The 25,390-nt window shown below is 41.1% G+C and overlaps 2 protein-coding genes across 2 annotated transcripts in view; one reads left to right on the top strand and one right to left on the bottom strand.

Moving 5' to 3' along the window:
• Window positions 1-6,858, bottom strand: part of myo1b (myosin IB) — a gene marked incomplete at its 3' end in the record, with an annotated part of 50,016 nt that extends 43,158 nt beyond the window's left edge. The window contains exons 1-2 of the mRNA XM_083908569.1: window positions 6,727-6,858; window positions 3,628-3,743 (exon numbers count right to left, since the gene is read on the bottom strand). Of these exons, the coding sequence (XP_083764695.1) occupies window positions 3,628-3,743; window positions 6,727-6,852 (242 nt within the window). The 5' untranslated portion in view covers window positions 6,853-6,858. The remainder of the gene's footprint in view (window positions 1-3,627; window positions 3,744-6,726) is intronic.
• Window positions 6,859-17,509: 10,651 nt separating this feature from the next.
• Window positions 17,510-23,557, top strand: LOC310943120 (eIF5-mimic protein 2-A-like). The gene is made up of 12 exons (XM_083908642.1): window positions 17,510-17,570; window positions 18,449-18,522; window positions 18,969-19,145; window positions 19,848-19,942; window positions 20,036-20,101; window positions 20,208-20,343; window positions 21,188-21,297; window positions 21,542-21,712; window positions 21,963-22,109; window positions 22,333-22,471; window positions 22,769-22,891; window positions 22,992-23,557. Exons 2-12 carry the CDS (start codon window positions 18,459-18,461, stop codon window positions 23,021-23,023), a joined length of 1,260 nt encoding a protein of 419 aa, XP_083764768.1. The 5' UTR covers window positions 17,510-17,570; window positions 18,449-18,458; the 3' UTR covers window positions 23,024-23,557.
• Window positions 23,558-25,390: the final 1,833 nt, after the last annotated feature.

Here is a 25,390-nt window from a genome sequence, read left to right as displayed (position 1 = left end):
GCCAGGAAATTAGGGAGAAGGGATGATTGGAGAAGGGTGCGGCTGGGCAGGTCTATGGTAATAGGAATTAAAACAGCAGGGGTTTCCACTAATGTGTGTGTATTAAATGCAGCAGAACTAAAGAAAACGATTATATTGCTGCATTTATTCATGCTGATGTGAGATGTGTATTATATTTTTAAACTTTTGGTGAAATTCACTTTACTAAATGGAACTGAAGAGGCAGTTTACAAATTGGGAAGCAGCTGCAGATCTTCCTGCAATTCCTCTCCACACTCGCACACATGTTTCTCTGTAGTTGTGAGGACAAGCATAGACAATGTTTTCCCTGAGTCTTTTCCCCTCTGAAACCAGGTTTTAACCCGTAAAAAATCCCCATTTAAAACATACTAAAATGTCCCCACAATGATGTTTTTTTTAACCCAGTTTCTCCCCTCAACCCTAATAAGGGTATGTATACAAGTATACGCACATAAACACATACACATGTCTGTGGAGTACGAGAGCATTAACGGTTACAGAAAAACAGAAGCACTACCACGCATCAGATATCCTCGGAGATATGCGTACACACGTACACACACACACACACACACACAATGAGTCACCGATGATGTAACAGCATTGATCAAAACCAAAACAGTTTTGAAGAACACAAAGAATTTTCTGTGCTTTATTAAATAACCCAAAACCACACATATTTTTCACGTTATTTCGAACAGACTTTCCAGGATGAAAGATTCCCCAACAACACTGTGTTAGACAATGAATAATCGCTCATAAACACACAGTTAGCAGATGCTCAGTGGGCAGATGTGGCCAGCGGCTGAATACTTTGTCCCACGGTGCGTTTACATGCATGTTGAAAGATCCATTTTAGGTTTTCTTAATGCCGTGTAACCACGTTAGTCAGATTAAAATTGAGCTCGTCTTAGTCAGACTAACATACCTGGATAATGGATAAGTCATGGTGGGATGTATATGCTTAGTCAGACTTGGCGTTGTTAGACGTAGGCGGCTTATAAATTGATCTTCTCCTCCGCACATATACTCAGACTCAGGAAGTTGTCCGACTGCCCGTCTTAATCAGACTTCATCCTTAGCTTGATTAAACTGTGCATGTGACTGTGAGTAAGCGAGTGTGGCCCATGACCAGGTTGGATCTCCAACATTTAAGTCCAAACGGATGCCTCTGATTGACAGTGAGGTGTTATTTCCACTCTGTGTGTGGGTGTACGGAGGTGTGAAGAGGAGTTAAAAGGTTGAGCAGTTATCCGTTGCTTGTTATTTGCTCTCCAAAAACGTCTCCGCAGTGGCAGTAAGGTGAGAAATTCAAGTCAAGAGAGGAGCTCTGTGCTAATTTCTTCTATCAAGCTTCCTGTCCAACTCGCTCATGCATATTTAGATGGACTCCACAAAGCATAACTCGACTTCATAACTTCATACACACATCCTTTAAAGGCATCTTATGGCAAATCCAAACTACTTGACTTTGCAACCTGTTCTGAGCTTCTGATTTTAAACTGTTTAAATGGCTAAAGGAGGATCAAAGACAAGAAGAGGGAATTCCCTCGGACCCCCCGTTGTTGCCTTAATTAAAACCCATCACTGATCCCCTTCAGTACAGTCAATATGGCAATAATGGCTCACAGCGAGATGAGACCAAGTCATGAACAAGACGATAAACGGAAATGTTGGGGTGCAACAATAATACAACTTATCAATGAGAATTCTTTCTTTATCCATGCAGTTGAATACACAAATTGTGAATGCACTGCTGTATAAAATGATCAATAACATTGCGTTTAAAAGGTAGAGTAGGCCTGTGTGTATGTTATGATACACAAATTATATGGTAGTTTAAAGCTACCTCGTCACAAAGTTGCCACTTCAGTTTTTATGTGCATAATTTAAACATTCAGTGTGTGAAATTAGCAGCTGTAAAAGGTAGAGCTTGCCGTTTCGCTCTGCTGGGATGTCACAGTGCCACAAATGTGGTTTAGTATTGAACGATTATATAAACATTAAATGGAAATGGACGTCTAGCGTTTGACCAGATATGTGGGTTTAACATTACTTGTTGAGAAGGATCAATGCAAAGCCACAAATCTTGGTCCAGATGGCCAGAGTGAGGGATTAAGATAAATGTTAGCATGTTGAAACAATCAGCCTTTGACTGGCCTTTTACGTCCTTGTCATATTGAAACTGGGCTTAACCTTTTTATGCTTAAAGACTAAAGATAATGTGATATTTAACATGTTTAGGGAATGCAAATTTCGGATAGGAGAGACATATTTTTCACTGTTACTCATGCACAGCAAATGTCAAAAATTAGCATATTCTTATTCAAAGGGTCTTTGACATATGACAAAACTGTGTATTTCTTTATTCAATACTCCCCCAAATACCTAAAACCATTCTTTAAGCAACATAGACGTCTGTTTATTGACTGCTGAACGATAATTGCATGATGTAATGACCATCAGCATTGATGGATTTCTTGTAAAGCTCTCACTATCCTGGTCTGTCTGCCACCAGCATATAACTTCTTAAAAAAACACCCAAAGGCTTGATTTACTACATCACTGTGTATCCAAAACAGAAAGAGGATACTGCTTTTGTAGTTCTTTCCCCAGGTAGCAAAAAAAGATGAATGATGGAGTATCATTGTAAAAGCTCCATCAAAGAAAACGAGGTAAAAAGAGCTCAGTTGTTACAGGAGGCAAAGAATGCATAGAACATTTTAAGGGAAAAAATATATTGGTAGAACAAGAGTGAACCTTTTGAAACCAATCCTCAGTTTTAGCTGTAAGCCAACAAATGAAATCAACAACTACTTGGGCAGCTCAGTCTGTTTTCGGAAATTGAAGTTCTTATCACTCAATGGGTATTTTATACGACGACCTAAAGCATTTTGTTTTCCAACAGTGTACTCAGTAACTGACAAATGCACAAGAAGGTAAAACAAAAAATTTAAGCAAAAACAGACCGAAACTGTGTCACGTCACTTTCTGAAAAGCTGGCTGTGAAGTAAAGCCAAGGAGCCTGTTCGTGTCTGCAGGGAGTTATGTCTGTTCTCAAACATGGCCGCTCTCACTTCTCCAGTCTGAGTCTCTGAGGGGTTGTGCTGCTGCCTAGAGACAGAGGCGGCTAATTGACGAGTATCGGGCTTTGTTTTTTTTTATCTTGGCAGCCTCACAGCGATGCTTACTTTATGTTGCCAGTGGACAGATGGCACGCTGCAACGCTGAATGTCCGACAGAAGCTGCAAACCCACTCTCCACACAAGAGCTAGTGTCCCCCTCTGATCTCACACCACACCCCCTCCCTCCCCCCATCCCATACACATTAGTCACTGGGCCCACATGATAATCCTCACAGAGGTTTGCAATATGCTCTATCTTCCAGAGACAGATGATGGCGCCTGCTCAACACATCCACACAAACAAAACAATCCTCCAGGATAATAGAAAATTGAAAGATTTCACATAAAAAGAAAACTCATTTTAAACCCCCATTGTCAAAACATATGTGCTTGAGCCTCAAGTACTACATAAAATTGACATAAATGCTACGTAGCTTTTTTTTTTTTTTGCGAAAGGATCTCATCTGGAAGGCGGACTCACATGTGTGGACTGAGTTCGTAGAAGTTTCTGTTGCGATACTCCTCCACTTTGTCGGGCGTGTAGATGGGCAGGGACCTGTAGGGGTTCATGGAGATCACCACACTGCCAATGTACGTCTGCGGGAAGAAGGGAAAACACGGAGCAGTGAGCATGAAGCCACGTGACAACACCTTTTCCCCCCTACTGTGTCCACTTTGGTGTTAATTGTGCGGTCAAGGTGGCAGAAAAGGTGCCGCCGTCAGCATTTCCTCAGCCAGATATTCCCAATGCACTGTTGGTTACAAAGCCTCAAACTGTTAATAGAATCTGATCTGAGGACTGGGAAGTAAACGTGCATTAAAAAGAGGTCATGGTGCTGTAGGAGAGTTTCAGTAATTCTATATGCATTTGTGTTCCTGTACCGGCGCAGACCTTGACAATAGCAATTTGTGTTAAAGGTCCACAGTGCAAGAATTACACAATAGTGAGACTGCAGAGACTCTGCCCTCATTTTCCCTTCATATAGCATATGTAATTTGTCGCCTAGTAAAACATATAAAAGTGATTATTAGCTTATATGAACATACTTATGTGCAGCATATTTATATTCAGTCCTTGAAGATGTCACACACTAGACAGGAACAACACATATGGGACAATAATACAGACAGGTTTTATACATTTTACGCAAAACAGCCTTATGTAATACTTTATGCAGCTCCTATTTGGAAAATAACACTTGTCACACACACTGTTTTTTTTTTTTAAAGCAAATGTAGCCAGCAATCATCTTCATCGTCCTCCTACGCTCCAAACAGAGCCCAGATAGCACTTTCTAACATCCACCTGAAACATTTTATCTGTTTTCCATGGTAATGGCTGTTGCATAACCCACTCTGGCATGAGTGGAGCACGGCCTTCCCCGTGGCAACACACCGCTGCCTCCCACAGCCTCTCGTTTCGACGAAGCACGCTGGAGGCAGAATGAGGCCTTTTCCAGTGGCAGAGGACAAACACAAAGGGAAAGAGTGTGCAATGTAAACACAGCACCATGTGTTAATGAGGGGGGCTTCTCTCGACCAAAAGATATATGTGAAAAAACGATTGCACATCATTAGGAAAAACAAAACTAGCAAAAGGAGCTCATGTTTATTTCATGAATCTTCTCAAAGATCATAAAACGAGTGTCATAAAGCGTGGTACAGCTATGGCCTCGGGGCTTTTTCGGATTTCTCCATCAACTTTAAGGAGAGAATCTGCAACTAACTAACAGAACAAAAGTGCTGGAGTTCATGCATATTTACCTTTTCTTTCAGGCTCAAAACAAACGGAATGACCCATCACATCAGTGCTGACCAATGTGCTGTATAGAGATGCCAGGATTTATGATGTAATTGGTGGTGGTAGTGGTTAATATTAAGAAGAATCATCTTTACAAGGTGACATTCATTTTCTTTGATTTTCCAACAACCTATTTGACACATGAGCCTCCGGAAAACTAAGCCATGTTTCTTCTGCTCTGAGTTGTTATATGATATTTTGGGAGTGGGGGTTGGGTCCATTTGCCGGGAATGATACCACACAAGGGAAAAATACATTCACATGCAAGGATTATAAAGCCCACATTTATTGGATAAGTGTAGGATTCAGACATCGTCTTGGCCATCAATCTTTGAGCTGAAGCGTATGCCACCATAGAGCTCCCATCGTGTATTAAGAATCATGAAATGTACCTTTTTTCCATGATTCTTTTTCACTCCACATCATTAGTGCAGTACAGCGAGATGCCACCGCATCGTTCACCTCTGACTGGTTCCACAACAGCACCAAATACAGTAAAAGAAAAAGTCCCTCAGCAAGATGTGAGCTGCATCTTAACAAAAATATCCAGCACACCACTAAGGCAATCATTGCTAAATGAGGTGACATCATCCCTCAGGCCCAGCGAGCCAACAGCAGCCAGAGCAGAGCTGTAATCATCTTGGCTGTCAACCTGCAGAGCAGAGGAATCGTGGCGTGCCAGAGCACTTAAACCAGAACCAATTGTCTGATGCAGGGATGATAGTTTAACAACCGTATTTTTGTAGATAAACAGTCAGTCAGGCACCCAACCTCTCCTCGTCTCTGTGTTCTGGACTTCATGCCTCATTTAAAGACTTCATCTACAATCCTCTTTGATGTGATTTATCGATTGCCTGGTTGCTGTAGACTCTGTATCTGTGCCCCTTCTGCAACATGACTAAAAATTAGTATAAGAATAGCAGAACAATTGTGTTTTAAAAAATGTATTCGCCGAGTTCCTTTAATGAGGTTTAAGCATCAGGTCATACTTCCAGTGTTCTTTCAGTATTACATTTCCACCCGCGCTACTAAACGAGGGCCCGTGTCAGGCTAACATTCTACACATGTGCACTCGATCGAACATTCCATTCAGTATTCCTCACCAGTTGTCGTTTGTATTTCCTCATATACTTTGAGTGCAGAGTCGAGAATGTGCGGGTACTGGCGGATCTCCTCACATAATCTGAAGTTTCCATAGTGACCGCCTCCTTCATCATCTCTTTTGACCAAAACAAGAGCCCACGACCATATGGACTGGTGTGTGTGCAGTTTCATCTAAGAAGGGTCGGTGCAGACCACCACGCAAATGGGTCACAAGAGTCTAATACAACACTCATTCACTTAAAGTAGACATATTATACCCTATTTCTCCAACTTAACCTAGTTCCCTGGTGTACTTAAATACCTTCAGGATGAAGCACCACAGCAGTTCAATCACCCTGCCAAAACAGCCCTGTTCAGAACGCTCCGTTTTGAGTGCCTGCCTCTTTAAATGCAAATGAGACACAGGAAACTACGTCAGCCTCACTGAGGCTCCGGCAGCTAACAGCAGTTAGCATTTGGAAAAGCCATCATTTGCCAACTGTAGCCGGCACATTGCCGTCATATATAAAATGTATCCACTGGACATGTAAATCCTCTGAGTGTAGAACTCTGTGCTGCACTGTGCAGCCAGTCATCTTTTTCACACTTTGCCTACTCATAGGGTATTAAAATTATTAAAAAGTTGATTTTGCATAATATGTCTAATGCTATTTGAATACAAAATGGTGAACTTACGTAGATCTCATTGTGGTCAAAGCGGTTCTTCAGGTTGTCAAGGAACGAGTCTTCAGACAGGGGCTCGAGGAGGACCATGTCGCCCACCCCGATCATGTTGTCTAGAAGTGACGTCTTCACCTCCATTTTGGCTGCAGGTGCCCCCACTGTGCAGAAAAAAACAGGAAGGAAGAGATATATCACACACACTGCAAATTAAAAAGCCCTCCTGTGGAGTTTTTGACTCACAGCGCTGTGGAGAGATGTTTTTTATGAGTGTGCGCCTGTTTGTTTATCGTGTAACCGTGAGGCTGAAAAGTCAGTGATGAAGAAAACTGCAACACCAAGCAACTTTGTCTGTGTTTGTTTTCTGATGATGTTTTTGCATATGCTATGTGAAAAAGAAAAATACACATAACATGTTTGCTGGAACTCAAACACAACGAGAAACAGACCTGCATATGCCTATCGGGTTATTGTTTTATACTTGTTGTCCATTATTTGAGAGGCATTTGGCGAATTTCTTTAGAGGCACTCTCCAAATCAGAAAATAAACAGTCCTAAAATTAGCCAATACAAACAAACTTTTGGGATGGATATGTTTGTACAGCAGTGGTTTAACTCCAGGGGAGAAGTGGGACCTTTTGGTTGGCTATTCAGTCCTCTGCTTTGGCATGTGAGAACATCCCCCTGGCAATTACATAACTGAGGAACTTTGGTCTTAACCTCTGACAGTCTGCTCGGCTGGAATAGGCTACTTATAAATTAAAGGAATACCCCCACCCCACACACTGAAGAGAAGAAGCAGTGGACTGCTTCATACTTTCGATCATCCGACTTGCTCGTCGCAGGGATATAATATTTTGTGTAGAAAAGGATCTGGGCAAGAGTGCCCTACGACAAAAACAGTGCTGGGGGAGGCAGTTTTTTTAGCCCATCTCCTTTGGGACAGTAATCCCAATGCTGTAGTGCAGGAGATAAAAGAGGGGCCTAGGCCACATTCAGGGCCTTGATACAGGGATTTGCTGCACCAAAAAAACCAACGTGTACTGTTGTGATAGACTGTCCACACCAGGCCAGTGGATGAGGCCATGCTATCATCCATTGTTCACTGCACTACATTGTGCATACAGTCACTTCCAGCGTCGTCAGAAACAGACTGGTTGGTGATGTTTGGTGATGTTTGGTGACAAACTGATGGTTCAGAGATCAGAAACTGTGAAAATTGGATGGAACTAAGCTTAAACTACTATGCAAAAGAGTTTCAGAATTCAAGATCAGTTGTTAAACTTTACTTTAAATGCAGCTTCAGAGAGCATGACATTTCTGGAAGGAATCCTGTGTAAACTTTCACCTCCCTTTTTCTGGCCTCCGTGTTGCCCTTAAGGGCACGGCGTTATTTTCCAATAAAGACGTTGCCAGGTTCTTGAAAAGAGATAAGATGTTCAAAAACAACTCACTCTCGCAAAGTCTTTCAAATATAAAAAGGGAAAAATGTTGCAAAAAGATTAAATGGCCTGGTATTCAATTGCAACTGAGGGGTGTTACTTTGAGCCCACTGACTGGTGCCAGTCTAATGGAACGTTGCCAGAACATTCCCAGTGACAGCTCATGTCTACCAGCTGCCTTGGTTGTCTCCAGTGGCATTTTAAATCAGGTAATTTCCTTTTAGCATGGTCAAATGAAATCGCAATCACCTGCTCTGTGATCCTGTACCATATGCTCTCTTTCAATCCAGCTACATAATGTTTTTGCTTTGCTACAGCATTTCAAATTTCTGTATGTGTTTTCTTTTAAATTGAGCTAGTGCAGTGCCCGTAGGAAGTATGTATTCCTATTTAGGGAGCTGAAGAAGATTTCTCAGTTATGGTAAATGCATGATAAGGAACATAAAGGCTAAAATAATACAGACACTGTGCAAACTTTCTTCAAAAGAAAGTCAGCTCACTGTCAAACTGCATCAGGGCAAATGGATAATTTCCTGAATTTCAAAAATTCATTAAAATTATCCCTTAAGGGGTTTGCAAATATTTTCAACACATTCTTGTTCAGGGCGATGCAGACTGTTAGGATGGTAAATTTCAAGTCATTCCGAGATACTTTTTGTTTTTGAGAAGAAAGTCAGCTCACTATCAAAGTGCATCAGGGCAAATGGATAATTTCCTGAAATTCAAAAATTCATCAAAATTATTCCTTAAGAGGTTTGCAAATATTTTCAACGCATCCTTGTTCAGGGCGATGCCGACTATTGGGATGGCAAAATTCAAGTCATTCCGAGATTATTTTTTGTTTATTTCCGTGTGAAAATGTCTCACCCACCGTGAGGACAACCTCTTAACTCCCACCTTCCCGCTCCACACAGCGCAGCAGCTGCTGATGAGACACTTAAATATTGATTCAACATATAGCATTGAGGACTGCTGTTTGGAAACTATACAAACGTTGAAACAGAACTCCCTGGTAAAGTTCCCAAACTGTTATTAATGATGTTTGAACTAGCCAGTCGCAATCAATATTGGTTAAGTGAATCACTCACATGGTGACTCAAATCCGTTAACTACCCAACTACTCCAAACTTACTGCAGTAATGGTTATAAGTGCACAGACATGCAATACTGAAAGTGCTGAGTTGAGTCTCTGGTATGAACAAACAAGAGTTTAAACAGAAAACAGATGCTGAAGCCTCTCGCTGACCTGGGGGAGAACACTATGTGTCTATGTCGCCCAAGTGCCTGTGCCATCCGGAGCAACAACATATTGCATGTGTCTGCAGCCTGGATGCCGGATGCTCATCGCTCCTCTGCCGATAACCCACTACCCCAGATTTGGAACTGGCTTCTAGGCAGCCAGTGACACAGTGCCATTAATAAGAGTCACTGCCTGCTGCTAACTGTTGTACTAGATCCAAGGTGAAGGAATAAGACAGAAACCTCACAGCCTTGATTAAACTCAGAGGATTATCCTCACGGGCTGAGCAATAGGGCAATGATGAATATAACTAGTAGTTGTCGGTCGATGTTAAAAACACAGACTTTTATGGTTTTATGTCAAACAAATTACTCCCAAAAAAGAAAAACAATTTTTTTAACAGTCTAAATAAAAATTACCCTTGCACAAACTTTAGTCAAATCACTCAGGAACTGCATTGAAAAGTGTCCCGCTTTATCAATCTCTTTGATGCATTCTGCATCAGAGAGATTTCATCAATCTCTCTGATGAATGTTTAGGGCAGCAGTAAGCAGCACATGCACCCAGAGGCTTTAGCCATTAATCTCAAATCTAAATCTCATGAATCAGTGATGTATCAAAACTTGTGCCCTTGGTCCGGACGCATGTCACCTCAACTGAGTGCATGAGCTAAGAGCCAAGTGTGGCCATGTGTAGCAAATAGGAGGGGTTCACACACCTTTTAAATTAGGTACAATAAATAATGATTTAACATGAAGAGCATGTTTCACGCTGCTGGCCATGAATGAGACTTTATTGTACTGCAGCTCTCGCAAGAATGATGGGTGTGTGTGTACAGTACTTTCCATAGTAATTACATTAGGGAGACTTCCTGGGACAACTACCTGCCATTATTCATCACCTATCAGCTATATAAATCCAACACTAATACCTGCCACTGGCACTTATCAGATGTCTCCTCCCATTGGTGTCAAAGAATATGTAAAGCATCTGGTGAGATAAGATAGAGCTCACTGGATGTGAGGACAGTCGGTACAAGTCACATGATTACATTTTGAAATGGGAATTTCATCTATAATTCCCACAGATTAAAGTGCTGTATTTAGAGATGCCAAGTTGTTCAACAGAAAAATAAAACATGAGCGAGACCTTTTATCATCAAGACTCCAGAGTCTATTATTGATGGGTGGGCAGGACCTGGGATTTCTACGCACGTCAGCAACAATATTATAACACACACTTTGCTTCCTGCCTCTGATAGTGGCCTACATTTTCCAATAAGCTCAAGCTAAAGGGGAAATAACAAATACAACACCATTATATACATATATTATTTACACACTCTCAAGTGAGGCTACGTGTTCTGGCCTTCAGCAAAAAAGTCAACCAGACAAAAGGTCAACAACCGTGCAAGCATTCACATGCATGTGGTGAAAGAGGCCCACAAAACAGCTATTACTTGAACTTGATTAAATGTAAAACAGCTCAAGGTAAACTTTATAAATGTTCATATGGTTAACAACCTGGCAGTATACAATGACATGTGGTTTGAGGGGAAATCTAAAGGGCATTGTGTGAGCCATACCCCGAGAGGTGATTGGTGTCATTCTGCCTTGGGAGCAGCTGTTTGAGAACACGGTGGCGTCTATGTGCAAACAAATGATAATAAAAATCTATTATGCAGTGTAATCGTCTGTAAATTCACTGCAGATCAGGCTGGCCTTGTCACGAGAGAGAAGAGTCACAACATCGCAGGCTGCTGGCAGTGATGGAGATTAAAGTCCTCTCTAATGGAGGAGCAGCGGGGCTCAGGCTGTGCCAAAGAACAGACCGGGACAGAGAGGACAGAGAGGAGGTTTAGACAGGCAGAGGGCGAACAGCTGCCTGGGAGAGTGACCTGGAATCCGGAGTCGCCAACACCGCGCCAGGTACAGATCTGTGCAAGCCAGTGTGAGCAAAGGCTGGCATATGAACAAACTGGCTGGTTATTCATTGGCACACAAAGAGGGTGAACAAAATGAGAACATTTTTGAACACTTCTCACTTCATGGCGATTGTTTCCATCTCCTGTCAAAACCGCACACATGCGAGAGCTTAGAATTCAGACGTGCACTACGACAAGCTTGAGACCGCAAACTTTTTTTTTTTTTCATTAGCTCAAATGTACACATCTGAGTTGTCATGCCACGCAGTCATATAGTCTGGTTAAACATAAACCTTTGACTTAAAACAAACACGGCTATGTATTTACAATACAACAGCAGGGATACGTCACGACTAGAGACACTGAGCCGACAATGGAGCTGGCTGTCAAGATGACAAAAAACAAACAAGCACATAATTAATCCACTGAACATGCACGTCAGCAAAGGGTATATAACTGTCAACTTTAAAGATTATGACAACATATCTTTTGAATCAGCTTTTTAGGTAAACATGAGCTTTATTCAGGTGTTTTGGGTAGTGCCTGACTGATCACTGCTGGGAAAAGAATCTGATGATTATTTTAACTTCATTTTCACCAATCATCCTTTTATTACCATAACACATATTCTTTTAGGTTCACGTGGTAGCTAAACCAGCTTATGACAGGGCCAACATACAAAGACAGACAAACCTTCACATTCACACACAGCCACCAGTTAACCCAATTTTCTGTAAAATACTATATGGGAATACAATTTACAATTAAATTATACAATTAATGTAAACAACTTAGCCATTAAAAAGACATTCATGTAAAATCACCAGAAACTGGTAATGCAAAATTAATCTCTTTGTCTTCATGAAACATTTTAGGGATGCACAATATAGGACTTTTTGTTAATATTGTGCTTCGGCCGATAACTTATACCTATTGCAGAGGTCATTTAGTCTCTTCTGTGGTAAAATTAACATATTTTGCCTATATTTTGATACTGTGCCAATAAAAAACTATTGGTGTCCTGCTGCAGCTAGCAAGCTAACCGCTAACATGCTATCTAACCAAGTTAAACATAGAGGTTCTTTTGATTTTCAACTGTAATGTGTTGCTTACTCACCTGACACTTGGTCACAACCATACGCCATTAGGTTAAATAAAACTAATGGAAATAAAACTTTCCTAGATAAAGAGATCACTTGTTGCTAGCTTGAGATATGTTACTAGCTTGAGATAGGTTGCTAGCTTACATTGCTTCTTGCTTGGTTGACACAGCTTATTTAAAAACCTATTTCTATCCAAGTCCTCGCTCATAGCTGCTGGAAAATATTACTCTTTTGTGGCACATTTTATCCTCTGAAATGAAAGTGAAAAGTGCAGCACAGCTAATAAGCCACAATAGCATTCTCTGTTTCTCTCTCCCTGGTGCAACATCATCTCAAAGGTTAGCACTGTCAAGACTGCTAGCTATTATTCACTGTAGCTGTAATTGCAGGTAAAACTTCATGTCACATGATAAATTAGGAAAGATGTATTTAACTCGCACAAGTGAGTTCATTTATTGTGGCAGCAATGAAGTGAATTTGTCACAAAATAAAGCAGTTTGAATGCTACGGGGTGAAGATAGTCATTAAATGTGTGCCACGCTTTTATTTAAATGTGACGGCGAGTTAGCAGGCAAAATGCTAGCACCAAAAAAGTAAGACTGGGAATGTACAAAAACTGGAATGTTTTGAAGGAATTAACTTTATTTACTTTCAGGAACTGAGTACTGCCATGTTTTCCATTTCCAGCTTATCTTCATAAGCAATGAGTCAGCAGAGTTTAAGATGTTCCTTATGCATAATTCGCTTCCTTATTGCCGTAAAACACATTTAAAGAACCAAGAATGAGTTATACACTGACTGGTCGTGGATCTTTGCCACAAGTTTTATCTTGCTTCAGACAATGAGAGACAGCTAGCTTTAAAAAGGCACATTTTCAATACACAATAACACAAAATAATGTTCCATTACGTACAGAACTTGAAGCATTAAACACAGGCCCATGTTTCTTTGAGGAACCACGTGCACTTTTGCTCCTGTGGCAATGATGCTGAGATTTAATTAGACTTTTACAGTGGAATTTCACATTAAAAAAAACTTCCAATTACAGCAACATACTTATTTATATCACCCATTTCTAAAACGGCTCTGAAATTACTTAATGGTTTCCCGCAATTGTTAAAATATGCAGTCGGCAATAACATTTAATACTTATTCAAGATGATCATGTGACTTGCAATAAAACAACATAATTATACCGTGTTAATGTCTCTCGGCGTATAACTCAACACTCAGGCAGTCAGTACATAAACAAGTGTTAGTCTGACACAAACTTTCAAAATGAAAAAAAATGTTAATCCGTGCAAAAACGACTAAAACTAATTTATCAGGGAATAAAATTTCTTCTGCATGTTTATATTGATTTGGACTCTGTGTCTGCTCCAAAAAAATGATAATAAAACTTAACTTGTGTAGCCCTAAATCAAAGCACAGAGGACAACCCTGCAAGGTTGCACTTTTTCACCGTGTTACATGAATATGTTCATATGTTCCAGCTAGTTAGCAGCGTCAGCCTCGTCTGCACTACGGGACAGGGGAACACTTGGTGTCTGGCGTGTGTTTTCACAGAAGCCAATGGAGAAAGCAGCTGCTAGACTTAAAGCAACAGTAAGCTGAATAAAAACGTACAGCGTTATTACCCCCCGCTTCAGGAACATGGAGGGAAAAAACTGTGAGATTTGCTTTATAGGGAACTAAGGGAACTTAAGGGAACTATGGTGTATGACATTCTGAGGTCTTAAAATGCTTTCTTGAATGAGGAGAATCCTGCTCAATGGCGTTCAAGGTCTGCTCAGCGGAACCCGCATGTGTCCATCTCAGTTGACTGAAGGCTGAACACGAGACACACGCCTCACTACACTGAGCTGCACGGCCATACAAGAGCAAACAGTGTTCATCACCATGGTGCTGGCTGAGAGGACTTTGGTCCTCTCTACACACACACACACACACCCCATTAGACCATATAGCACCTCAGTCCAACATGTTCATGGAGGAGACGTTTGGAGCAGTTGCAACTTTCAAGAGGGCAGCCAACAAGGAGTAGAGCTACTGGATGGGCCAACAGTCACACACACACACACACACACACACACACACACACACACACACACACACACACACACACACACACACACACACACACACACACACACACACACACACACACACACACACACACACACACACACACACACACACACACACACACACACAGTCATCATCCAAGTCTGAGCTAACGGTTGTTACTTTTTCCAGGTCTGAAGGCTAACCACACACTACCTTTCACATTCATCTTACATCACCGTTTGTTTGATCAATGTCGGGTAATAAAGTTCCCATCTGGTTTCCCCGACAGAATCACAGTGGCTCACAGTGGCCAACAGTGGGGGGTGGGGGGTGGGGGGGGGCTATCCTTTAATATATATATATAAAACTCTTATCTGATCCTCTAGAGATTTCAAGTTCATGGAATGAGAAGTCCAACCACAAGGCAATAAAAGCCACAAAGTATGACATTAACAACAAATTAATGTCACTTCTGCCCGTGTATTTTTCAAATCATGCATATTTTCAGAAAAAAAAGGGGGGGGGGGGACAAGGACAAATGTATGTTTAGACTTCAAGTTTCCAAAAACTCTGTGACAAAAACACTGGCAACAAACCCAAAACAAAACATATAGCTGCTGGTGGGTTTTTGTAGCACCCCATAAAACAACTTAACACACATTTTCCCCTCTGCTTTGACAACTTGTATTTAAAGTGATCCCCTTCCATTATGTCATGCATTTATTTTTTTGAGCTATGCTAAAATGGTTTTAGTTCCTGTTCTTTGATTATGAATGTCAGAAAAACAGCAAGTCAGCCCAGACATGTAAGCATTATTATGATCATTCCAGCACCTAAATGACATAGAGAATCATATTATAGCAATTTAAAACATTGTTATTCTCTGTTTTTTATGGGAATTATATTTCCTGTCTTATTTCTGGGAGTAGATAATGAAAAATGACAATAAAGAGACTTGTTTTCAACATTTTCCTGCAGATCCAGGTCTATCCTCCTATCCTAACTCACATCATTAATTGGTAAAATAAAAAAGTGCGTTCACCAGACATAGTGTAAGTGAATCTGTGCTGTTATTGAGCGTCTTTTCACTGAGCACCAGCGCAAACTTTTAATGACCACATACAGCAGCAGCATCTTTAACAACACTACTGTCTTCTATCTACACTGACCAGACTCTTCTCTGCAGCCGGGTTTGACTCTTGACTCCCAAAGATGAAGCAGATGTGGGCAATTAGTGAGCACGCTTTTTTTTAAAAAACATTTTAATTCACGTTGCTAAATGACCATTTGGTTTTGGATTAGCAACCAAACAAGCCGCGAAACTACACCGGAACATGGTTTTAATACTCGGTGCAGACACTTTCAAGCTCCAATCATAACAAATCCTTCACAAAGAAAAAGCAAAAAAGCAAAAATCCCAACCCCCTCCTGCTGGAAGAGAGAGGGAATGAATGAAGCGGAGCGTCATGTGCAAAGTTAACTTTGGCGAAAAGTTGCCGTGAGTGCAACAGCGGCTCAAACATAAAGACACAGATAAGTCGATTTGGAAGAGAGAAAACAAACATGTCAAACTTACCTCTTTATCTCTGCAGGACTTGCTCCCTGGTGTCCTAAAATCCACTTTATGGACAAAAAAAGGAGAAAAAATTAGGATCCCAGGAGCGATTCTTGCGGTGTGGAGTGGCTCCTGAAGCCCTTTCCTTTCCACGCTTGTCTTCAGTTTCAGGCGTGTGTTCTTCGGCTGCTGTACAGGATGAGGCTGCCGCTGCTGCTGCTGCTGCTGCTGCTCGGATCTCAGCACTTTGAATGGAGCAGAGTGAGTGGAGATGGGCTTCAGAGGGGCAGGGTCCGCCGGGCGTAGGGAGCGGCAACAGCGGCGTCACTGGGCCAGCGTCCCCTAATCACCTCCAGTGCGTGGAGGGGGGCGGAGGGTGAGAGGGACCGGGGCTATGATGCTTTCAAGTGTTGTCGGAATTCTTAATGATTCAGTCATAAATACGAGAAAACATCATTGTTTTATCACATTTTTTATAACTTCCATAAAACTAAAAAAAAAATATTGTTGTTATTTATTTGGCAAATAACGAACTGAATTCACATGTTGATACCCAGACTCACTGGGCTTCTCTGACAACTTGACTGAAGTATTCTACTTGAGCAAATGTGTCAGTCTAAACATCTAAACTGTCACTACTACTGTCATTAGAAAAAGAAAATCCAATAAAGTTATATAGGGAGAGCTCACCCATCACAACACATTAACAACATTATTAAAAAAGTAGACAAAGGGCTCCAGTAAATATATACATATTTTAAAAATATATAAAAGTGTATAAAGAAGGTTTGTTTTGATTTCAGATGTATAAAGGTACACAATGAGCACTTAATTTAGAAATGTTATGTGCATGCACGGTGATGGTTGAGTCGTGAAGAATTTAACAAAGCAATAAAAGACGTTCATGACACTGGGTGTCAAGATGTACGAGGTGAACTCTAACGCAGCATTAAATGATTCCCTTCATCCCAGACAGATACAATAATATCAAGCTGACAGCACAACACCCCCCTCCTGTGTTTTCATTCTAAATAGCAGCGACTTTTCGACCGATTCTTTATTTATTAATTTTTTTCATAAACTTTGGGCCAGTTTTTTATGTTAATGAAGCCTGTTAAAATACGCTTGTAAAGAGTACGACACTGTGTGTTTTCAAGTTTCTTTATTTATTTATTTTCTATTTAAAGACACTTTTCCTAAACGACTTTGAACTGAGCGGGGGGTTAGTAATTACAACGGTTGTTATTAATCCGCCATACATCACGAAGAGAGTAGATATATAACAATCCCGTATCATAAAATTGTACTTGAAAAAAAATCACCGTTAAACTGTCAATGGTATATTGTTTTTTTCCAGTTTTTAATTGTTTTTGAGCAACTACTCCCCCCTACACGAGTGGGGAGACCCAGAGAGATTGTGTTACCGCGCATGCGCGGAGGTGTCTACAGTTTCCTTATATCTGGAGTTGTTGTTCGGCGGTCGTACTTTATATTTCACGGACAGTTTTTGCTCTCTAAGAGGATTTCGGTGAGTTATGGGTAGATTGTGGGTCACGTATTGAATAATGTCGTCATATATACCAGGTGACTGTGGCGCGTTGTCATGAAAAAGAGGAGAAACTAAGCGGACCGGAGTCAGCTAACGCTACCCGGTCCGAAGTCACACATCCGGGTTGGCACTGCTTTCTTGCAGAAATCTTTTTTTTATTCAGTTAGATTTTTATGCTGATGACATTTTCAACCAGACATTTCTGATATAATTTGATAGAATTCCGTTCGAATTGTGAACAGTGGTAGACACGTCCAAGTCGGCCCTGATGCAATGCAGCTAAAGGTAACTCGTGTTACCTAACGTTAGCTTTCAATGTTGGGTACAAGTTACACCCACCTGTCAGTCAGTTATCAGTGCGAGTTCGCTAGTTAGCTTAGCATTGAATTGTGTGTGTGACCTGCACTGTACTTTCTTGTGATATTTCCTTGATTATTTGCATTATTGCTTTCTCTTGATCCATTCTTATTCAAAGCTGGAATCATTGCAATCAATTATTGTCGTTTTTCTAAAAGATATTGCTATTTTTTAAGTTGAGCTTCAGTCTTCAGTGTGAAATAGATAATAATAGATTAAACTGTCATTGTATTATTACCACATTAGATGCGATTAAAATATGAACCTTTCTATATTGTAATTGCATTTATGCATTACATGTATTTAATGCATATAATATAGAACAATCTTTAATAGATCAAAAAATGACAGAAATGCCACATAACCCACATCCTAAGCTGCAACCCCTGCAGTTGATAAATAACTTAAAATAATTCAGTTAGTAGTCTATTAATTTGGGAAATGTAATTTTGGAAGGCTGTCTTAACCTTGTCCTTATTTTTTTCACCTTTGATTTCCAGAGTATCTTTTATGAGTAATCAGAAGCAGCAGAAGCCTACGCTTACAGGCCAGCGCTTTAAAACCAGGAAAAGAGGTGAGAAGCCTCAGGGCATTGATTGCATAGTTCTGCAGAAATGTAAAACTAACCATAATAGCCTTTGTCGGTGAGCTCCATCAATTTCCATGTGACATTAAATCAGTTTCATTTGTATAGCACCAAATCACAGCATTGAAAGAAAAATTGACAAATTAAATGAAAGTTAAATTAATTTGTCTCAAACTCAGGAATATGACATTGAATTTAGTTAATTCAAGAACATTCATGTCTGTTTATTGACAAAGTAATGTTGTTGTTTTTGACCACAGTAAAATAAGATCACACAGCAGTCAAACACAAATAGATATATGTGCAAGTTACCTCAAGCAAAAACTTGAATATGTGTGACTGAATGCTCATGAAGTGAAATGGTTCTTTTTATAATTTCATAGCTCATGAGTCGGCAGCAGGTATAAACTGAAATTATTATGCATTTTCAACAGATGAAAAGGAGAGGTTTGACCCTTCCCAGTTTCAGGAAAGTATTGTTCAAGGTCTGAACCAAAGTGGCACTGACTTGGAAGCTGTCGCAAAATTCCTCGATGCCTCTGGTGCTAAACTTGACTACCGACGCTATGCAGAGACTCTGTTCGATATCCTGGTGGCCGGCGGAATGCTGGGTAAGTGGGTGATTGTATTTGCCTCTACAAAAAACATCTTAGATTAGCAGTTTACACAGCTAAGTACAATATGTACCACCAGCACAGTATTAGCCAGCGTGAGAGCCCAGTGTTTGTAGTCGTCTCAACTTTTATACAGTGCCATAGCTGCTACAATTTATCTGGGTCCCCATCTAAACCCAGCACAAAGCAGCACCAGCAGTGCCAGACCAACCTAGTTGATCTTCCTGTTCAGTGCCCACATTTTTTTTCAAATGTATGATCTCGCTCCCATGCAAGTGCCTGCCCATGGGCTTGTTGATCAATTTGTGCTTGGGTGCATTGTTGGCATCCCGCTCTCTCGAGGCAGTGTGAAGCAGCTGCGCTTTAGTTCAACATGAATCTGGTGCGAGTTCAGTGGTGTAGTGCTTCACTGTGACTGCAAGGCGTTATGATAGTTATGCAGTACGTGCATGGGCAAGGCACATAATATGCAGTGCTTGTTCCAAGGATGAACCATAATGGCATATTTAGATTTTGAAGCACAACTTATTATTAATTATAAGTGAATTTTACTTTTATTCATATGCCTGATAGTACAGGTGGATTTGGGTGGCTCTTTATTGCACTGGCTCCATGAGCTTGGATCTTTCAAAACAGAAAAATAAATAAATTCAAAGATTCATAGACCTTAAAAAATAAAGATAATGTGTTTTCTTACAGCCCCAGGAGGAACCTTGTCAGACGACATGACCTGCACTGACTTCTGTCTCTTCAAAGCACAAGAGGACATGGAGACCATGCAGGCATATGCACAGGTCAGTCGTGTTTTAAAAATGAATGCTAAAAAGCTAAATTTTCTCCTGGTACAAATACTGAAGCTAACTGTATTTTGTTTCTGTTTTTTCCAGGTCTTTAACAAGCTAATCAGGCGTTACAAATACTTGGAGAAAGGATTTGAGGAGGAGATCAAAAAGGTTGGTCAAATTAAGTCAAATTTATGATTCTCAAAAGCATTTTGTACATAAAAACAAAATGTCTCAGCTTAAAAATGTGTTTGTTTGTGTGTTTGCTCTCTGGCAGCTGCTGCTGTTCCTCAAGGGCTTCACAGAGTCCGAGCGTAACAAGCTGGCCATGCTAACGGGAATTTTACTCGCCAACGGCAACATCTCTGCAGCCATTCTCAGCAGCCTCTTCAACGAGAACCTGGTTAAAGAAGGTACATGCATCTCTGCCCCGTAGGCCTGCCTGGTTGTGTTTTTAGCTGTTTAGCAGATAAGATCCACAGGGAGAAGTAGTTTGGAGTCGAATTAAATGAGCAAATCTGAACAAGGTCGAGAATCAGCTTGTACCATCTTGTGCCTTTGTTTCGTTCTCTGTAGTACCTTTTTGTTGACTTCCACAGTTTAGGGTATTTTAAATCGTCCAGGGACATCATTATGCCTTTTAAAACAATTGTGTTTTCTTGTTTGCGAGGAACAGAATGAGAGAGAAAAAAGTAATACATACTCCAAAAGACCACTTTTAAATGGTGTGTCCATATCTTTGTACTTTAACTTGTTACTTATTTACTAACCTGTTTGTTTTGTCCGTGTAAGCCCAAACACCACTTTGTGTCGGACAAATGTTGCCACAGAACAGCTATAATGTAAACTCCTTCACAGAGGACATCATTATTTATTAATTTACATTAATGATTCAACATTGGAGATGAAGGAAATCCACATGTATACATTTGAATATGTCAAAATAGCCTTGTTACATTAAGTATGAATTGATAAAAGTGATGGTTTTTGCAGAGGTTTTGTTCTCTGTTGTTGTATAAATGCCTTAAACCACATGTGATTGATATTGTGTATGCATGACGTTATATAACTGTCATTGAAATACTTTGTTTATTGAGAAATTCATATTTGCTGTGTGTGTGAGGCGTTGATCCAGTGAAAGCCTGTTTCATCATATCCTGCTAAGTTGTGTTTACCGGTGTATCATTCAGACCTAATATTTATCCTGGCAGGTTTTGTCACCCACGGTTGACTTAGTTTTCTGCATTATTTGTTCAGGTGTTTCAGCATCTTTTGCTGTGAAACTCTTCAAATCCTGGCTTTCTGAGAAGGACATCAACTCTGTTGGTGGCAGTCTGCGAAAGGTTGGCATGGACAACCGGCTCATGGTGAGGATAAAAACCTCCATAGAAAATATTTACAAGATTTTTGGTGAAGGCTTGTGTTTTTCCACTGTGAAAAGATTGTTTGGTGAAAAATAAATGAAAACTCACCGTGACATTAACAGGTTTAGGTGCCTGTGTTATCCAGCGCTCAGGCAATTAATGAACAAGAGCGTTTTGAAATACCTGAACCCGGGGCTCGCCTGCTGGGAAATGTTTGCCTCCGTATTTGACTGTGTGCCTTTTTCAGGAGCTGTTTCCTGCCAACAAGCGCAGTTGTGAGCACTTCTCAAAGTACTTCACAGATGCTGGGCTTAAGGAGCTGTCGGACTTTGTCAGAAACCAGCAGTCCATAGGTGCTCGCAAGGAACTGCAGAAAGAGCTTCAGGAGCAAATGTCACGTGGGGAACCCCTCAAAGATGTGAGCCTTATTAGATGTTGAGCTTCTTTTACACCCTGAAGTCCTTGATTTGAAAAAAGATGCAATTAATTAATGACAAGTTGCTGAAATCCACTCAACCAGAACATTTGCTGCAGTCCTCTGTGTCCTCCTAAGGTTGTCGTACCTTTAGACTGGTGCAGGATTTGATGAGCAATGAGACTCGGCACGTGCTGACCTTGGTTAACCCCCTTAGCTAATGTACTGTACGTCACATCTCTCTTTTTGGCAGATTATTGTGTCCATGCGTGAGGAAACCAAGAAGAACAACATCTCTGAGCAGACGATGATTGGACTAATCTGGTCGAGTGTAATGTGCTCCGTGGAGTGGAACAAGAAGGAGGAGCTCGTCACGGAACAAGCCATCAAACTTTTAAAGGTGACACTTCTTCTTATATATATGGTTGGTTCTGCTGTTTTCTCGACTCTGTGGCAATCTTGTGGCACCACAATTAGAAATGAGAGTAAAACCTCTGGGATGGCACTCAAAAATTGTGCCTCAGAGACGTTGCTTTGAACTCGGCAGAGACAATTATTGATATGCTAACCCAAAGCCATCCCACCAGTCAAAAAAAGCATGAACATTTCTTTTACGTTTGCAGCAATACAGCCCGCTGTTGAAGGCTTTTACCTCCCAGGGACTTTCTGAACTTACTCTACTGCTGAAGATCCAAGAGTACTGTTATGACAACATCCACTTCATGAAGGCCTTCCAGAAAATTGTTGTGCTGCTCTACAAAGGTGTGTTTCTCTGTGTGTGTTTGTGATGTTCCTTTTTCCATCATTAAATGTGATGGTGGGAGGGGGGGCATCATTATGGAGTAGAAAACCGCAGTATAAAGGCATGTGCGAAAGATGCCAGATGGCCGTAGATTACAGACAAAAGTTTGGTTTGATGGATGTCATCAACCTGCCGGGCGACATTTGCTTTTCAAGCGCCTGCACCTGCAGACGCATCTGTGCTGTTGGCATCATTTTTAATTGTTTTTTTTTTCTCCTCTCCTTCTCCTTCCCCTCCCGGTCTCCGTTTCTTAAAAGCCGACGTATTGAGTGAGGAGCCAATTCTGAAGTGGTACAATGAAGCCCACCTCGCCAAAGGAAAGAGCGTTTTCCTTGAACAGATGAAAACGTTTGTCGAATGGCTCAGAAACGCAGAGGAAGGTTAGTGGTTTAGAAATCTCTTACATTTCCACGTTAAAGTCACATTGATACAAATGCTTTACGTTTAAGCACAGTGATGAAGGATGTTTCTCCTTTCTAGAGTCCGAGTCTGAAGAGGAGGAGGCCGACTGAAGACAACGACCTGTAACTACAACCATGATTTGTATTTTTACATACAAGATGCAGTTCAAGGATTTGTAACGAAAAACCTATATTTCTTTTTTCCTTTTTCTATTCTCTACCTCCTCATATCTACAGCAACTTCAAATGTAAGGGCTTTGATACTTTTTCTTTTCTACCTGATTTTCTCTGTGAAGAAACACTCGGAGTCACAGTGCCACAGTTGAGTAAATAGACTGGAAGCCCTTTCATGTAATTAAAGGGGATTTTTTGTTTTTGTTTTTTTAGAAAGACATTTCCCTTTAAAATGAGCCAGTTTGAAGGCAACCTACACAGCTATTGTATTAGTCGTTGAACTGTTATTTGCCAGAGGCCTGTCTGTGTAGATAAAACATATTGCCAGTTTTTAAGATTCTGCCTCCAGACGACGATCATTGCAGCAAACTGCCATAAAATTGAATTGAATTGTTCCATGCACCTTTTATGCTTACTTTGTAAGTTTATGCCATTCACTGTAAATTTGTGACTTTTTAAAATAAATGGAAAGTCATGGTTTTAATTCCCGCTGTGTTTATCTATCACTGCTGCGTCGACGTCGTCGCCAAACAAATGACAACTGTAAGTGTTAAGATACTGGGGGACTATTATTGTGAGCAATTAGCAGAAAATTGCACCCTTGCATCGTAAGCAGCTAATAATGAGAAGAGGCTTGTTAGGGAGGGAGGATGCGTTTGTTGTGTTACAGACCGACGTATGTTCCCTGGAAAATGTTCCAGTGGTTGATCTCCTCTAGCCTCACCTAATCAAGTAATCGAGAAAAGCAGCCTGGCATGTGTGACCTGAAGTGTAAACAGCCATCTCATTCTCTTCACTGCTATCCCACTCTGGGTGGTAATTATTGCTCAGTCAAGCATGCAGAAATGAGAGCGAGAGGGTGATTGGAGATGTTTGGGAACACGGGTCCGTGCGCAGTCACTGGGGCAAGTCTTTTTTTTTTTTTTTTTTACAAAAAAACGGATAAAGCAGATGGCTCATTTTTAAAAAGTTACGCCACAAAGTGTGTCACGGTTCCGACCTCGTTCTCGTATCGCAGCTGTGGAAAGAATATAAACAGGACCTCCTTCTCTACGTGAAAAGGATCAATCATGTATGCTCGAGTATTTTCCTGAAGGGTGCTTAATTTGCGTAAAGTCAGGCTCATCATACATTACAGGCACCTAACTCTGGAATGCAGCGGAGTGGTTCAGCTGGGCGGATAATTCCTGCTAGTCCAAGTCAGCTTGCATCTTTCAAATGGATATAGTGTTCAGCACAGCACGGCTCAAACAGCATTATCAGCTCATAATCAGTTTCGCTCGGCTCCAACAGATGGCAGTAAGTCCTCAAGAGAGGCTTCCTCCTCTTAGTCAAACCTTACTGTTCTGTTGAATAGCAGAGCTCAAACAAGTAAATGCCATTTTGAAGAAGCCAGCCTAGAAAGTATAAGACGCACAGAAGTACAAAGTATCAGACACATTTTCTTTTTTTTGCCCCTGTCTCAGGAGGATTTGTTTGCCTTTTTGGTTTTATTTAGTTGCTCTAAAGAACATGACACAGTTTGGGAGAGTGACATGTCGGCGGGGGGATTCACGGCCCGCCTCGGGGTTGGTGTGTATGAGCGTGCTCCTGCACATTTGTGTGTGTGTGTGTGTAGTGCTGAATGGCAATGACGCTCCCACCCCACCTGCTCCTGCCTGTGCAAAGCCCTGGCAGTGCCATCTTGGTGGGACCGTTATCTGCTTGTTACCAGTGCTGCCTCGCATCACACCACACACAGAGCTCCTCCCTATGTGTCGGGGTCCGTACAGGCACTGAGCAAAGCAAAAAAAAAATAAAAAAATGTCTTCGTATAATGAGCTGTGCACACTGTGCCCTGACACATCTGTTTGTTTTTGCTCCTCTTACCATATTCAAAGCAATCACATGTGCTGCCCGTAATTGTCGCTCGTACACGAGCATTACAAGACGGTCTTGTACTTGTGTACAATGTAGTCCGTGTTTTTGTATCTACCAAATACTGCGTGTGGTTTATTTTATTTTTTTGTCATCTTTTCCGTATTTCAGCGATGACAAATTTCCGGAAATCTCCGTCTCAGCTGGACTTCCAGCTCGAGCCGTGCGGAGCAGCACAATGTGCCAGGGAATGCCAGGGGAGTTGGAGTCGGGGTGGGTGGGTGGTTGGGGGACCAATTATTCTGCGTTTCACACTGCGGCTTTGGTCAGTAAACATGGCTCAGGCTGCAATGCAGAACTCCTATGAATAATGCTGTCAGAAAAACAGAGGGAGACAGGGCAACACTTCTCTCCGCTGAGGAGAGAGACTTGAGATAATTACTCAGT

Source organism: Microchirus variegatus (assembly GCF_963457635.1).
Source record: "Microchirus variegatus genome assembly, chromosome: 22".
NCBI lineage: Eukaryota > Metazoa > Chordata > Actinopteri > Pleuronectiformes > Soleidae > Microchirus > Microchirus variegatus.
Note: the sequence above shows the minus strand (reverse complement) of the source record. Positions and strands in the feature narration are given on the sequence as shown.